General features: G+C 37.0%; 1 protein-coding gene across 1 annotated transcript; it reads left to right on the top strand.

The window, feature by feature from the left end:
* The first annotated feature begins 1121 nt into the window (after window positions 1-1121).
* LOC135204049 (tubulin polyglutamylase complex subunit 2-like) lies at window positions 1122-15671 on the top strand. Its single transcript, XM_064234011.1, has 5 exons — window positions 1122-1320; window positions 5651-5818; window positions 9159-9398; window positions 11148-11341; window positions 15161-15671. Exons 1-5 carry the CDS (start codon window positions 1248-1250, stop codon window positions 15392-15394), a joined length of 909 nt encoding a protein of 302 aa, XP_064090081.1. The 5' UTR covers window positions 1122-1247; the 3' UTR covers window positions 15395-15671.
* The last annotated feature ends 1946 nt before the right edge of the window (window positions 15672-17617 follow it).

Genomic DNA, 17617 nt, shown 5'->3' with positions numbered 1-17617 from the left:
AGATAAATATATATATATATATATATATATATATATATATGTAGATAGTATATATATATATATATATATATATATATATATATATATATATATGTGTGTGTGTGTGTGTGTGTGTGTGTGTGTGTGTGTAGGATCATCTGGTTATTTTCACCAGATATGTATGTAATTGTAATAACTACAATGCCCCATTAAGTAAGAGTGAAAAGCATATGATAAGTTAAGAGGGCATTGTAGTTATTACAATTACACACATATTTACACACACACACACGTATATATATATATATATACTATATATATATATCTTATATATATATATATATATATATATATTATATATATATTTGACACACATATATATACATATATACTACATATATATAATACGATCAGAAAAAGAAGGTTTTGAAGTTAACACCCTTTCATAGCATAACTAATAAATTCTGACGAAACGTACTTTTAAATGCCAATCATACAAAAAAAAGGAGAGAGAGAGAGAGAGCGAGAGACAGAGAAAAAAAACTAATTCCTAAATTCTTGCTGAAGGACCGGAATGCTGTACATTCCTGACCCCACTTCCCTCCGAGGGGGAAAAGGGCGTATGGTAGGATACGTTACAGTATTTCGTTTCCTATTTCCTCCTCTCCTTGCATGAAATGATATAATCAATATCTTGTTGCCGTCTCTAAAACCAATTGCTTCTATATTCACTTCTGTAGAGTAAGGCTCCTGTATAGTTAGATACCCCTTGTGATTAAATTATCTATCTCTTTATCTACTCGCCTATTTGTCTATCTATATACTCATCCATCTAAGTATTAAATAACTGACCTATCCCGGTATTATAAAATCATTTATGATTCGTTATTGAAAATTCTGAGCGCATTCATCTCCCCCTTTGAGAAATTTGTTCGAAACGAGACTAGTTCTCCCAACAACACACTAAAGGAAGTTTTGCCAATCATTTATGATTCGTTAAAACAAATATGCCCAATAGATCACTATGGCTTTCCTCAATTTACTCTCAACGCAACGAACTCTCCCACCAAACACAAAATCCAGCGGTTGCCATGGATACGGGGACTCTAAACATTACCTGCTGCTGCTCAGGCGACCACCTGACTCACTTCCGTACCTTTAATGCCGTTTCGTATATGTTACATATAATAATTCCACGGTTTCTCTGCAGTGCGAGACATGGCGACAGTTTGCAAACTCTTGTGATGAACTCGTGACGAGAACTTTCAATGATGGATGCCAAGAGAGAAAGAGACTGCAATTTTGTTACAGATCTCACACTGGGATTGGTGGGTACCCTTCGTAAGTACAGCTTCCAGTGACCTCACTTTATTCAAGAATTATAAGGTTGCCAGAAGCCCTGAGGATGCCTTCGGCTTGCAATGTACAATCAAGATAAGTGGATTTTTCAAATGTATATGTAATATGGAAGGTATTGGTAATTTAACCCAAATCATAAATCATAATATGAATCAATAAAACTTCAGTAAATTACTCAAATAAAGGGGAACATAAATTAACATAGAATAATTTGGAAGCATAACGTGCTGATAATTACTTTTCTAAAGCTTCATTTCAATTTCAGTTTTCTAAAAAAAAAAAAAAAAAAAACATACATTCAATGAAAAAAGGACTCAGAAGTACAATTGAATTTTCTCTTGGGGTGACTAAACAAGATAAAAAAAACAGGGCAAATGAGATTAACGAGAATTTATTTTACAAATTATCAATAAAATGACAAGGCACAAGGATCGTGCGCATACATACCTAAGCAGTCTCTTTATTAGCTTGATATTATTCCCTATCAGTCTTTTCATTCACCTATTACATATCCACTCAAATCAAACTTGTTTCTCTCGAGGTAATTTCCCCAATACGTCCTGAAGAACCCATCATTCACTTATTTCTGAAAGATAAACTTATCGATGACTGTTTAGCAGATCATTGCATAGCATATTGCCTCTCTTTGATCTTCAATCATCTTTCAATTTCCTGTTGAGACTTATAACAAGTGCTAGTTGGCCTAGCTTCCTGAATTCTTGGGTTATTCGTGACACGTCTAGATACCTATTTCTACCATCTCGAGTCCAATCACTACTATAAAAATACTACAGTAATATTGACGCTCATGAATACTGGCACGATGCAACATTTACCTACAATTGCACTGACTTCACTTAAATTGACCATGAAATCAGTCATTTTTGTGCCTGTTTAACTATCTTAGTCAAACTACTATCACATAACTCCTTAAGAGCTCTTGTTATTGGCTTATTGCCCTAATATCCTTATAATCACCTACATTGCTTTTAACTTCCTAAGAGTAATTCCTCCTCTCGCAACCACCTGAGGAACCATTCCTTCATCGGAATGCATCATACACACCCTGGCCAGCCACTCATGTTACATTTTCAGCACAATCCTGCAAGATCTCATCTGCAATGCCACAAACCCCTGGCACCTTTTCATTACTTAACCACCTCATTGTCCACATCTTGCTCTCAATAGTCACTTCCGTATCCTGAGTTCACACCAAACTCTTCCACTCTTCTATCATTTGAATATTTTTCTCTTTAGTTGTCCAAGTTCAAAACCTCATGAAAAAGAAATTCACTCCATCGATGTCGGACTTTATTCTCTTGCCCTGCATCTTTTATTATGAGAATCCGATGTTTACCAACCCCTTCCTCTGTAACATTTCCCTATAATACAACATTATCTACGTAATATATTTGCATACATTCACCTTTGAATTTTCAGTATAGCCCATTTTTTCAGTCACTTTGACTTTGATTACCTTATTCATCCCTTTGCGTAACACTGCATGATAATCTCTCGTGGGCTACAACTGAGCTTCCCAACGATATTTTTGGATTAATATTTATGAATAAAAAAGTCATACATGCTCATTAACAAAAATTTATATATATATACATATATATATATATATATATATATATATATATATAATATATATATATATATATATATATATATATGTATGTATATGTATGTATAAATATATATATATATATATATATATATATATATATATATATATATGTATGTATATATATATATATAGTATGTATGTATATGTATGTATGTATATATATATATATATATATATATATATATATATATATATATAAAAGATATTTAGACTCATGTCAGCAAGCTCAATGCATTTGCTCTAAGACTGAACATCTGGAGTTCCACCAATTCAGCCACAGGATTAGGAAGATAATTTACAACTGAATCACAACGCCGATAAAACTTCCAGATAACTGTGTCCTACGGAACCTCGCTGAGGAAAAGTCAGAAACTGTCAGAACTAACTGCATATCTTATACTAAGTAGTGGATAGCACAGTTTAGGAAGATCTGAATGCAAAGAATGATCAGACGTACGAAAAAATCTTAGTGAGCATGCGCAGTGAGGTAACAGAATGACAGTAAACTTTAGCAAAACTTAATTATTGCCCAAAATTGCAGATAAGTCGCATTTTGGGAAATAATTAAAGTCTTTTTACTGTCAAAATGGTTAACTATTGGGTGATTAAGAAACATTCTCGAACAGAAAAAATTCCCATTGTCTTTATTGTGCAAGAATATTGACAGTAGAGTAAAAGGATTGATCCCATCGAAGCTCATAAACAGTAACAATATTCAAAACATGAAACAAAAATCATAAAAATATTTCCTCAGGATAGACAGGCCTCCCAAAAGCATTAAAAGAAATACGTTAACTGCTTAAAGGGCAGTCCTTAATAGCGCTCATCTCAGCAAATTACATAATTTAACGGCTTTAACATACGTTTCAGTGAAAAGTGCTAAATTATTCATTACTGTTGATCCACAGATTTGAAGCTTGAGACCTGTGAAGGAAATTATGTCAGGGGCGTCATATGGGGGCGCCAACTGCCCCCCCCCCTCCCCCCAACAAGACTTAAGTTGCCCCCTCAACCCCCAAGCACCAAGAAGTGACAGCATGTTTCCTTTTTAAATGTGCAATCATAAATATATGAAATTTCTTGGAAATATCATTTTTCTTGAGCCTTGTCTGCCACCTAGCTACCAGTGGTAATGTGAATAACAAACAGTAGTGGGAGTATATAATTTTTGCTGAAATGCCTTGTTCAAGTGGCTTCAAAAACGCATAAAATAGCTCAAAAAGAAGCTTATTAGCCTCGCTTCGATCGCCAAACCGTCTTTGCCACACCCCACCCCCAACAAAAATCTGAAATGACGCCCCTGCATTATGCATTTCTGTCAATTCTACTGTCCCAGGGAAACAACGTAATAGCCATCGAGACTATTCATGCAAACCTGAGCTCATTTTTTTATATCTGGGTAGCATAGTAAATACAATACTGGTCGCTGGTATAGTGGTTAGTGTCTTGATGCCACCCAGGTGTCTTGAGTTCGCGCCTACCCCGAGGCAACGAAAAATCACTGGCTCTTTATCAAGATCAGTTACTGCCACAGTGTCGGGTCTATGGTGGGAGGTTGAAACCAACATATTCTGAAAACTTGAATTCCAAGGCAACGGCCCTGTGGGCTTGTCCCATATGAATAGGTTTCAACGACTGAATTAAATACAAAAAATGGATCTTTGAATTACCTCTCAAATTTAAATCTCCTTAAATTATATTCATCTCTCTCAGACGCTGGGGTAACGGTCAATACTTCGCTTACGTTTTGTTGACTTGCTTTCCCTGGGGGAACCTTTCCCTGGGGGTGGATTTGTTCACACACAGGTGTCAATATTCACAGCTCATGGCGCTGGCATTGTATTGCGTCAGTCAGTGTTGAATACAACAGATTACAATGGAGAGAGATAAAAGCGTTGTGATTTGAGATTCAGGCTTAAGAGAGAGAGAGAGAGAGAGAGAGAGAGAGAGAGAGAGAGAGAGAGAGAGAGAGAGAGAGAGAGAAAGGGGGTTGGGTGAAATTAACGTAATTATTCCAATACCGTCTTAACATGCAGAGAGAAAAATGTCGAGAGGAGGCAGTAATAAGAGATTGTTAAATGTCAAAGGTTTTTTGTTATCAACACTCGACATTACTTTTTTTTTCTTTTCTAACGCTCACCGCAGCAAACATCGAGGCCGATCAGGCTAGTATTTCAGAAGATAAAACTGTCGCAAATGTATCCTAATAACACTCCCTAGAGCAATATACCCAAGGGTGGGGTTTTTCGTCTTACTAAGACAGACAACAGGAGGTCATTACGCATGGTCTTCCGAGTCTACTAATAAATATATGAAAAATATAGACAGAAACTAGGACCGAGATATATTTCATTTCACAGAAATTTAGGCATTCTCATTACTGGTGTTAATAATAATGATAATAATAACTCTGACTAGGTTGTAACCCTACACACCTAAACTACAAACCATATCTATGATGGGGCCTTACGTGCACGCGATCGTCACTTGTCTGTCCAAACTCTCCTCTCTAGATCTATGCTACTAACAATGTTGCCTGTGTTTACTTAAATGGAGAAAGAAGTTCGTAGCATGATTAACGAAACCATTTGTTTTTTCTGAAGCGAGTCACATAAGCAATGGCCATCCCTTTTAAAGAACCAAGCGAGCAGAAAACTCATCTTGATTTTACCCCGAAAGGCAACGTCGGAGGAGTGCAGGACGTGAGCGTGGTGGTGCGCGGAGGAGTTGAAAGGGCAGCTGTCGTTGCTTGGGAACAGCGACACAATGTCGTTCTCCCGGCTACGCTAAGGGCGCTCTTCACGGCAACCGATGGTTTTAAATTGACATGGAACTATGCAACTGCAGGTAAGCTTGAGAGAGAGAGAGAGAGAGAGAGAGAGAGAGAGAGAGAGAGAGAGAGGTAATCATCTATTGCTAAAGATCTGCGCAGCATTGGAAAGTATTTTAGTCGTAATTGTTTTATTCTGGCACCGTGTTTCATTTCTCACGATTTTCAATGCATCGAAAGCCAGCTTTGACATATTTAGTATATTCAAACGTTCTCTTTTAATTCACATAACGCTGAAGCAGTGGTACCTACTTTTTGAATAAGACTCTTTCATAGATTTCTAGAAAAGGAGCCTTAGTACCTTTATTATATTTTATTCTTGACCACGCCCAGATTGTTATAAATCAACATCAATGAAAAACACATAAAAAGAAGAGAATTTGGAAATATAAGAATTTATTTTAGTTTTCCACATATTAACCTGATTACAAATGTTGGGAAAACTACTTGGGAAGTGTACTTACAATAACCAAGGTCATTGTTGATATTTTTTTAATAAAACTGCCATATGGCACAATGAGGTGATAAATACAGACTAGCAGTGGCACACTTTAAAAAAGTGGTCAGTAGTGGATGTAGCGAGACCAGAGCAGGATGACGCGGTATAAATTTTCATTCGTAAAGCATAACCAATACAATTACCATTTTCAAGAAACTACTTTGGAAAGGGACAGTAAAGCCATCTAAATTAACGGTTCTAGCGGAACCAAGAGATCGATCTGATCATTCTGATGTACGAAATATAAGCTGTCATGCCAAGCACTGGTGCACTTTCGACGAATAAGGCAGTGAAAAGAGGGAGTTGGAGATACAGAAAATAAAGTGAAGTATAAGGTTCTAAAGGTGGAACTGGAAGAAAATCTCACAGTTGTATACTATGTGAAGTAATAATTAAAAGCTGGACAGCGATAATGAGGAAAGGAAGGGGGAATGGAGGTACACATCAAAACACTGTATATAAAGTGGGTGTAACTAGGGGCCGAAAGGACTCCTCATGGGGACCAAAAGATCGAAATTAATTTATTAATGTAATTACCGATTTTATCCCTTTATAGATTAAATGATTAATCACGATGCTGGCATAACAACTAAGTCAATACATGGGACTACCTCGTTGGACAATCTGCTTTAATAGTCAGTCTGAAGACTATCTTCATTTACGTTGATGCTAAAGTTGAATAACACCCAGACTATTTTGGTTCCTCTGCTTTATTTAAGTTTTGTTTGTATAATCCAACTTAGCTGTAATCATCAATCATTCTTCAAAGTCGGGAAGAAATTTGCCCTCAAGAAAATGACGCGGTTGTTAAACCAGCTTCAGCGAGTTTGTTGGTTTCCGATACTTAACATCCATCAATCTTCATCAATTCCCATTTTTCCGAATCGGCTTAGAAAGTAAACGCTTTCAGTAGGCAGAGCTTCATTCAGCCAAAACCTCTGTACAGGTAACACATGAACCGATATCAGTCAATGCATGGTACTTGTTACCTCCGCAAACGATACTGAAAGGTAATGGGGCTGGCATACTTTGCTTATTTATGCATAGATTAAGCCAGCTTTGTACTGGCACGGGCTCTGGCTTCCCTTCAAAACGCATAAATCTTTGCTACTTTGTGTTTAGGTGAGCGTAATTATCATCATCATCATTATTGGTTACGTAAACTACAAGCCGCTCCTTGTCATTTATTGTGTAAATAATTTTTTAAAAGCAGTGGCCACGCACGATTGAGAGGACATTATGAAAAGGGTGGAGAGAGAGAGCTTTGTATCACAATGCTCACGTCGGCAAATTGGAGTGTAATCTCTTAATTTTCCGTGACAATATCTTGTCATTTTGACTTTTGTTGCATTATGTGGAAGTAAATTTAGTAGTGCACATTATTCAATCTAACAATTTCTGTTTATATGATAATACATTCAAAATAGACCTAAGATTATTAGTATTAATAAGACTGACATTAATAAGTGATATGTAAAAATAAATTAAATCAACAAGTGTGTTTCCTTTTGTAGTAATGAAGACTGACATTAATAAGTGGTCTGTAAAAATGAATCATCTATATCAACAAGTGTGTTTCTTTTTGTAATAATGACTGATATAAGTAAGCAATAAGCTTAAGTCAACATAATTACAATTTAAATCCATTGTGTGATGGTGATAGGGTTAGTCCCTAGGTGACACAGACTGGATAGCAAGGAGATAAGACCTAGGTAGAATAAAATGCAAAGTAGAGTATGAAGACTTTGTTACTTAGAAGGATATTAAATATAAGGGGTTCGACAGGCTCTAGTGGTAATATTTATTACACAACTCCATGACGACATGAAATCATCCAGTCTCAGCACATGGCATGCATGATTATTTCTATTTATTTCCATTGTATGAGACATATACGTGCGTCATTGGGTTCATTGGAAAGTACTTTTCGAGAGCTTTTAACCAATGATAAATTTATTAAAATTTATATTAAAATATTTGGAGCAGTAAAAACGCGAACTCAGGTAAAATGCATATCTGGATATCTTTACTTAAAACACTTCAGCGCTGTATTTTCCATACGCTTAATTATATGCATTTAAAAGGGATTTTCAAGAGCTTTCCAATGAGCCTATATTTATTAAAATCGGTTGAAATTTAAGGGCGACTGAATGAAAAAAGCGTCTGCAAGACTATGCTTTAATAGCTTAATTCAGCGCCTTCTCCACCCTTTCCAATAGCGCCGCGCAGTGACAATCAGCATCAATACATTTATACGCGCACGTCAATTCCATGTTTATAGTTCCATGTGTAGAACCATCTATGGGAAGAGTACACTCAACTAGATTCAAGCATAAGCCGCTGAAAACCTTATAGTGAACACCAGCCAAGTGCGTAATATATATATATATATATATATATATATATATGTATATATATAGATCCATATATATAATATATCTATATATTATAATATTAATATATATATATATAATATATATATATATATATAATATATATATATATATATGTGCAGCTTGTTTACCTCACTTCGACCGAGAACAGAACTGCTTTGATTTCTAGCCTTGCATAAGTAAGTGCAGTTTATTGTTGTGCCTTGTTGCACTTACTGGTAATTTTCAGTCAGACCAGGTCCAAGACAAGGACACAATTTCTGGAAAAGAAAGGAGCGGGTAAAAAACGTTGAAGATTCGAATTTTTTTACCGTATTAGGTCAGTAGCTTTTGGAACTGTAGCGTTCAATTTATTTTACTCTTTCCATGCCTTCTAATGCAATTTTTGTGTTTCCTCTGTTTCCGGATGATGTATCTCACCAGGAAAATATGTATTTTATTTTCTTCATGTTCTTAATATTCCAGGGAAAGTCCTTCCGCTAGGTAACATGGAAATCCACTCGTTAGGAAGAGTGAATCGATTAGGAAGTGGCAGAGGAAGTGGAGATCCATTGGCGCCCTCTGTCACTGATCTGGCTCTTGCTGAGGATCCACCAACACCACCTGAACCACTGAGACCGGGCTGCATCAGACCTGCACCACCTCCGTCACCGCCATCATTCCACTCCTCTAAAATGTTTGAGATCGATAGTTGCCAAGGGTATGGTAAGTTATGTCTTTAGACCTGTGTGTGTACCTGGCAGCAGTTTTAACTGAGCAGTTTTCCTAATTAGTGAGAATGTTAGAAACGAGGGCAAGTATGTTTAAGGAAACTGCTAGTTTCGTATTCGAAGTAGCCATAACTGAAGCCCCTTGTTAAAAGTAAGTCAATTTCTGGAGAGAATGGTTACGCCTATCAGGACCTATGTTATGTAATCATTGTTTAATAAAAATTTAGAGTAAATACATAAAATAACTGAATCACAAATGATTCCCAGTCTTCTCATAAACAAATTTTCTTTATCCACTTTCATTTCTATGTTGTAGTTACAAATGAAACTTGACTTTTGTGTACCATAGCATGTAATATGTTTAACTTGCCAGACCCTAAAAATATGGATTTTAAAGGTATTTCGCAAAATCAGTTAACATTTTGATATTTTTAAGGTAGTTAGTACGGCAACTTGACGTTTGTGTGCCACAGAATACAATATGCCTTGATTACATGACAGGAACTTATTTCCATTGCTTTATATAAATGTTCCAGAGCAGCTGTCATTGACTGTACAGCATCATCACCCTTCCTCATCACCCCATACATTCCTTCACTTTTTTTAATCACCATCTCTTGTCCCTCTATCTCACCCATGCTTTTGCTGATGATTCAGACCTCCACATAATATCATTCATCTACCAGACCCCTTCCACGGACTGCATTCACTCCCAAATTCCCCAACCTCTTTCTGTTAATTCAAATTTTGTGAGATAATCTGAATGGAGAGCTAGTAACTTAATCTAATTCATTACTTCTGAGATGTTTTTTTTTCCTGGTCTTCTGTCTCCTCCCATCACATTTTGTGGTTGTTTCTCACTTGTGTCAATTCTCCCACCTCATTCTCCGATTCTTTTTCTCACTTCCGTCTGTATTTTGATTGTCCCTGTTGCCCGAATCATGCCTGAGAGAGATCATTTTGATCATGCTGCTAAAAACTTTACTTTTAAATAACTTTTATATAACTAATGTGTTATCACGACACTCAGATTTCTATTTCATCTAAGTTGTAAAAGATCTATGTTAGACTCAGTTGTCCGTTTGATGTCTTGGTCTAACATTTTGGTGCTGTATCTTTTGCCTTCATCCAGGACAAGACAATCTAAGGCAATTCATTTGATCGATACTACTCATTCTCTTTTCACTGAAGCTCCTCCTCCCCTCAGGGGTTTCCCTAACACTGGTCAGGCGACAATACTTTGTGGCAAATTGTTGATCTTCATATTGCTCGGTTCCTTTGGAATTCACTTTCTACCTCTGTTTCTTCTGAATTTTGAGACCTTCTTCCTTTTCGTTTTCTCGTTTTCCCAGACCTAAAAGCTAACAAAGGGTATTAGGTTGCCTATTCCTCTGCCCTTTGCATGTGAAATGTAATCGAGTTCATGCTAGCACAGAATCAATACTGGTTTATGAAAAGTGGCTTTAGGACATTTACCAGTTTGGAATTTCGTAGCAAGTCAGGTTCATAATATTGCTGGAACCAGAGGTGTAGTTAAAACCATTTTGTTGGACGAACCGCCCCAAATTTTTAGGTACGGGAGCTACTTCAAAGTGTAGAGACCGAAACAAGAATAGCTGGCCAAAATATGCCTTCCATATAATTCACATAATTCTGTATATGTTTAGAATTGGTGACATACTATCACACACGCATATGTATACCGAAACACACTAAATCAGTACCATTCTTCACCCCTCAATAGGCCGGGTTGTCGTGGCTTATCCCGGTCGGGGGGACAACTTCTCCGAAGGATCATTTTGGTTCATTGACCTTTCCTTAAGACCTCATCTTTTGGCTCCGGATACCACCACATACTGGAGGCTCATGCTTGCCCACCTGGGCATGCCGCAGTGGCAGGCTCTCGTCGCAGGAATTGGCCTGACTCCATGGGCAAGGGTAAATATGTCTCCTCCTTTCTTGCGAGTGTTAACTATTCCCACGAAGTTTGATGTTATTATTTTTCTTTATATCTTGTCTATTTGTCTACGTGATTTTCTCATTATCTATCGAGCGATATCATTGACATTTTGTGTTATTGGTCAAGGAGTGTATCAGAATTAAAGATCTGTAGAGATAACTGAACCCAATTTGTTTCTGCTTTATAAAATGTCGATTGAATGATTTTAGTGTAATTTCATATATTGTTTTGTGGCCCAGGAAACTATGTATTATTTTCTCTAGTGGATCCTGCAACAGATGTAGGATTTTTTATTTATTTTTTTATTGGCAAATCGAGATCAGTTTTCCATATTTTGTTGTTATTTCTCAAGAACAAATGGTATGCGTCAGAAAGTAAAATTCCGTACGGATTCAGATAATATCAAATTCCTTTCCCTTCAATGGAGGACTGTGCTTTTGTTGATTAAGGTCATCTTAAGCAAGCATGGGGTCCTGCTTCTGGAACAACCAGTAACGAAGGTTTGTGGTCTCTTTAGTGGAAACTGGTGACCCTCTTCAAACGTTTCGTTAACAGGTATAATTGTATCCGAGAAAGAAAGAATAAACACACGCAAAAGAAAAAAAAAAAAAAACGAAAAAATCCATCTCTACAACCCACCTCGCATAATGATGACATTACTAGGACATCATGCTACGGAAAATAAGAAATCAGGCAGTCGGACACTGAAATTCATTTGTGAAATGAAAAGCAAGAGTAGTGGATCTCATGCCCCTGCCCCACGGGCACACCCCCCCCTATCTCTCTTCTCTCTCTCTCTCTCTCTCTCTCTCTCGCTTCTCCCTATCTCTCTCTCTCTCTCTCCGTCTTCTCTCACGTTCTGTAATCCGTAAAATATCTAGTCACATGAAATAAACGTGATAATAACTGAGTCTTGATAATTAACAGTACGGGTTTTCAGAAGAAGAAATACCTAGAAAATTGGTTCCTAAAATATATGAGAATATATATAAGAAAAAAATATTTATAAATATATATATATATATATATATATATATATATATATATATATATATATATATATATATATATGAGCAGCATACGTGGGATGATGAATAGTCAGATAATGTAGCATTGTGTCAACAGTTATCTCTAAAGGCCCTTCACGCAATCAGCTGTAGGTTACAGCGTGGTCTAGGCCTTGGGTTACAGTTATGTCTAGGTCTAGGGTTACAGGAAGATCTAACCTAGAGTTACAAAAAAGGTTTCAGGGTTTTACTTGTTACTGGAAGTGGTCTAGGTCCTAGGTTCAGGAAGATCGAACCCTAGAGTTAACAAAAAAGGTTTTTAGGTTTAGTGTTACTGGAAGGTCTAGTCCTAAGGTTACAGGAAGGTCAAGGCTTAGGGTTACAGGAAGATATAGGCCTATGGTTACATTTATGTCTAGGCCTAGGGTTACAGGAAGATCTAGCCTAGGGTTACAGGAATGTCTATACCTAGGGTTACAGGAAGATCTAACCTATGGTTACATTTATGGCTAGGCCTAGGGTTACATTTATGTCTAGGACTAGGGTTACATTTATGTCGTGGACTAGGATTACAGGAAGGCTATCTCTATGGTTACAGGAAGGTCTAGCCTAGGGTCACAGGAAGGCTAGGTCTAGGGTTACATAAAGGTCTTGGTTTCTAGCCTTGGGTTACAGAAAGATCTAGGTTTAGGGTTACATGTCTAGACCTAGGGTTACAGAAAAGTCTAGGTTTCTAGCCTGGGGTTACAGAAAGGTCTAGGTTTAGGGTTACAGGAATGTCTAGACCTAGGGTTACGGGAAGGTGTAGCCTTGAGTTACAGGAAGGTCCAGGCGTTGGGTTACATTAGAGTTTGGGCCTTGGATTACAGCAAAGTCCAGACCTTAATCTACAGTACAGCAAGGTCTGGTTCTTGGGCTACAGTAAGGTCAAGGCCTTGGGTTATAGCATGGTCCAGATGTATATATGTGTGTGGTTTGTGTAAAATGTGTTACCGTACATTAGATATGAAAAAAACATTTTATCTTGTTAATGGAATTTTATAATGTTTATTAAGGGGAAGTAGCCCACTTTTCCATCTGAACGTGCTATACACATTATCTACTTGTATGAAGGGATGTGCAACTTTTTTCCCTTCCTGCTGCAATATACAGCATCACTACAGTATTTTGAAGTATATTATACACAGTCACATACCTCGCGTAATAGATTAATGGTAGAGGAGCTTCTTCGAAACTGCTTCTCTCCATCAGTCACAAAATTAAATTGTTTGGAGTACCATGATTTGGCTTCGTACGTTTTCATCTATCTTGCCTTTGACGATATCACCGGAGCTGTTATCATGTAATGCTTCATATGATGGAATAACATTGCACAATCGTCACTCTTTGCAGTCTTGCTTTGTAAACATCATTTATCACTTCCCACAAACAGCAAATCTTCCCGTACTTTTCCTAGGTCTAGAGAATATGTTTTCTTTAGGCGTTGTACTTTCCCCCATTCATTAATGGCAGTAGTGCTAGTCTTTTCATGAGTTGACCTAACCATGCTAATTAAATATGAAGACCAGAAACGCTGTGTGAGCATTGTAAGCAAAGGGGAGTTCGTGCATACAGATCTCTAATACACTACCAACAAGTGATCGAACCGAAGTTTTTAGAATCAGTTGTTACCACAGTCTGTTACTTCTCAGATATTCTCCGTTACTTCCTCAAGCAAAACTGGCCACCTCTCGTGTGAGAAAGCTTTCAGTAAAGCATTCGAAGGAGCCAGATTCTCAACTTCTCATCACTGAAATCGTGGACCAAACACGAGGTGCGATCAGCAGAAACAAGTTATCAACTGGAGCGCAAAGCTGTACAGTAATAATTGGTGTCATGAATATGTATAGTATATATATATATATATATATATATATATATATATATATATATATATATATATGTCAAAATCCAAACATGAAAAGCGTAGTAATGTAAAATGTACTTAATGGCCACGCGAAGTAAAATGAAAGCTTGGAAAAAAGCTTGGAAGTGTCAGGGAAGTAACCGATAACCATGCGTCTCGAACAGCAGTCAGCTGATTTGAATGAACGAATTAGAGTACTGAAATGAAAGCTTCAGTAGGAAAACACACTTGTATTTATTATTTATGACCTTATCAAGAAAAACTTCACTAAGGGAAAACCAACTTAATAAGAAATACATCGTTTTTGGGTCTCCGTGAACCGCAAAAGATTTGCAATAAAACGGTCACTACAGTTTGAGATAAAACATTATCCACACGACTCTAAGAAGTTAATATAATATAATATATATTATATATATATATATCTATATATATAATAATATATATATATATATATATATATATATATATATATATAATGTAATTTATGTGGTAAGAAACAAGAACAGGTTAAAAACTTAATTGTAACCATCAAAACGTCATTACATATTTATGCAGCTTAACCGAACTGTATATATTCACAATACAGTTAACGCAACAACTGAAAAAAAAAAGGCTTTTAATGGTTGAGTGAAAATGACATGTAAAATCGTGACAACTCTGTGTATCTATCACTACTGCATATTTTTACAAAGCTTATAACTGAACTATATACCATATATAAATATATATACGTATGTATGATATATATATAATATATATATATATAGATATATATGATATATATATATATATGTGTGTGTGTGTGTGTGTGTGTGTGTGTGTGTGTGTGAAGTTTACTCAAAGTACTCTGAAAACGAAGAGAATTTTTCCCCCCATTGCAGCAGTGGTACGAAGTGGTAGCCGGGCACCTACTGGAGGGGCCGAGGACTCCCAGGACAAGCCAGCCCCCAGACATGGTGAACAGATTAGACTGGTCGGTCTTCAAGAGCAAGAAAACGCACAAGGTTGGGAAGAACGCTAAAGATAATCCGGCCAAGGAAACGGGACCGAAGGACGTCACGAAGGAGGCCACCAAAGATAGCGCTAAAGATAATCCAACTGCCAAGAAAGAATGAGGAGGAAGACGTCTGATACAGTAGCGATACCCAAGGTATAGAAATAAGGACTTTTTGCGGCGTGGAACATTGTGTGGCATTGTATGTTTCTTTATCAAACTGTGTACCGTCAGACAGTAAATCATTACGACAACAAATCAGTCTCATAATAAAATGAAGAAACACTGAAAGATATCATTTAAAACTCCTTACACACGATAGTATTGTATGTTGGTTTGTGAAGATGTTTATTGTGAGACAATAAATCTTTACAACGAAAAAGTAGCCTCATAGTAAAATGAAGAAACATTGAAATTATATATTTTCTAACTCCTTACACAAAATAGTATCCATCAGTCAGTTTGAATGAAGTATCATTATCAGATGGATAGATTTTGTTTCTTTTTATTTATCCCTGCTTAAACGCTTATACTATACAAACTTCACGGTCGTGTAGTGTCCGTGGAAAAGGCAGTATAAAGTCAATACAATAATAATAATTATTATTATTATTGATGAAAATGTCTGTTTCTACGGCATTTAACCTGTCCAGAGTCTTCTCTCTCCGTCGTGTATCCTTACTGTCATCAGCGTGTTGCTGGCCTATCAAGTTTCCTGAAGTCATATAAAGATAGCTTTATTTTCTCTGGCGTTTCGATCTCCGCCCTAGAGAACATTTGTTGAGTTACAAGAAGGTCATAAGTTAAGATACATGCTACACAAGTATATATATAGCAGGTGAGTGTATTACAGTTGGAGGACTGCCTGGTGGGGTGATTTTGATAATCGTGGGTTGATGCTGCAAAAGAATCTCTACCAAGCTTATGAGAATCGGTACGGTAACACTGACAGCATGAGTATTGGTACAAACACACCCACAGTTCTTATGTCCATGTGCAATGACGAGGTAGCATTTAAAAATAGGCTCATCAAATATGAGGAACCTTGTCTCAGACTTATTTCTAGGTCAATCTTTAAGGCATGAAGGTAAGTCATGGAAATTTGCCATTGTACCTAGAAAAATGTCATAAACACATCACAGTTCACCTTATTAAAATGAGTTGCATGATAGGTCACAACCATTACTCCCCCATTGATGCTGTAGTTGCTGAAATGTGAATGAACTGAAATGCAGAAAATGTCCACTGTATTAGGCTAAATATTAAAGACCTTGCTGGCACTTATGCACAGTGCCCTAGAGGCCAACACCTAAGCCCCTCCTCACCTCAAGCAAGACCTGAGTGAGCAAGGTAAGCTATTGATGATTGGGCAAGTACTAGGCCTATGCCATCTCCGAAACCCCATTCCATTCCTAGCTCGCAGGGACAATAAGAGTGTGCGAGAAAATTCTATCAAAATCTGAGATGTATTTGAACTGGAACCTCAACAGCATACAGTCACCATTGATACCACTAAAGACACTACATATCTGAGTTCTACCTTTCATTCGTACTTCATAGAAACGTCATAGCACAGCCAGATACTCTCGACTTCACTTACAAATAAAAATTCTCATGTGCTTGGTTATGCCTTGGGTCGATGTGGCATCTCTTTGAGTTCCAGGTGAATTCCACATTCATTCAACAAGCTATTCCTACAATTGGTGGTTTATTGGCTACCAGTATCTGTACTTTTTCACTTGCATCAGAAGAAGTATAGAAGAAAAGTTGTTTGAACTGACTGGACAACGAGAAATAACCGGAAAGAAATAATGTAAATAATTATGAGCCCGTTCGTTGAAATTTACCAAAATCACTCTGCAACAAATACGGTGTACTCTCCGATGAGTGATGTAATGGTCCGCATTACATTAACTGAACAAGCTCCAAGGATAAGTTAGTGGGGAAGTGAAACTAAAAACAGATAAATCCCAGAGTGACCGAGTCGTCCTCCCCCAACTAAGGCTGTCAGTCCACGCAGGAATAGAATGTAGATAACACTTAGACTTCGTTGTCATTAAGATAATAATAATACAGAGTTATCTAGAAGATTTGATCCATACTTTCTTTATTGTAACAATGAAAGGAAGCATCAATAAAAACGACTCACAGAGGCGGGATGTCCCTAAAACATCGAGAGGTCCTTGTAGCACCAGGATGATTCAAGTAGTTGCCCTTGGAATTAAAAAGTGGAAAGTTAAAGATATTCAATTTGAGAAGTACACCGAGGAACAAGTTTTTCAAGTAAACAATAAGCTTTCACATGCCAGCATAATGGGGCCCGCCAGATGTATCAAATGGGGGG

The sequence above is a fragment of the Macrobrachium nipponense genome, chromosome 44, assembly GCF_015104395.2.
Source record: "Macrobrachium nipponense isolate FS-2020 chromosome 44, ASM1510439v2, whole genome shotgun sequence".
Taxonomy (NCBI): domain Eukaryota; kingdom Metazoa; phylum Arthropoda; class Malacostraca; order Decapoda; family Palaemonidae; genus Macrobrachium; species Macrobrachium nipponense.
The sequence above is the reverse complement of the archived record's forward strand: the minus strand, read 5'-3'. Positions and strand labels throughout refer to the sequence as shown.

Excerpts from the sequence above, each read along its gene's own strand:
- LOC135204049 (XM_064234011.1), top strand. The coding sequence starts at position 1,248 with ATGATGGATGCCAAGAGAGAAAGAGACTGCAATTTTGTTACAGATCTC. Across the intron at positions 1,321-5,650 it reads GGGATTGGTGGGTACCCTTC|GCAACGTCGGAGGAGTGCAG; the intron begins GTAAGTACAGCT and ends TTACCCCGAAAG. Across the intron at positions 5,819-9,158 it reads ATGGAACTATGCAACTGCAG|GGAAAGTCCTTCCGCTAGGT; the intron begins GTAAGCTTGAGA and ends TTAATATTCCAG.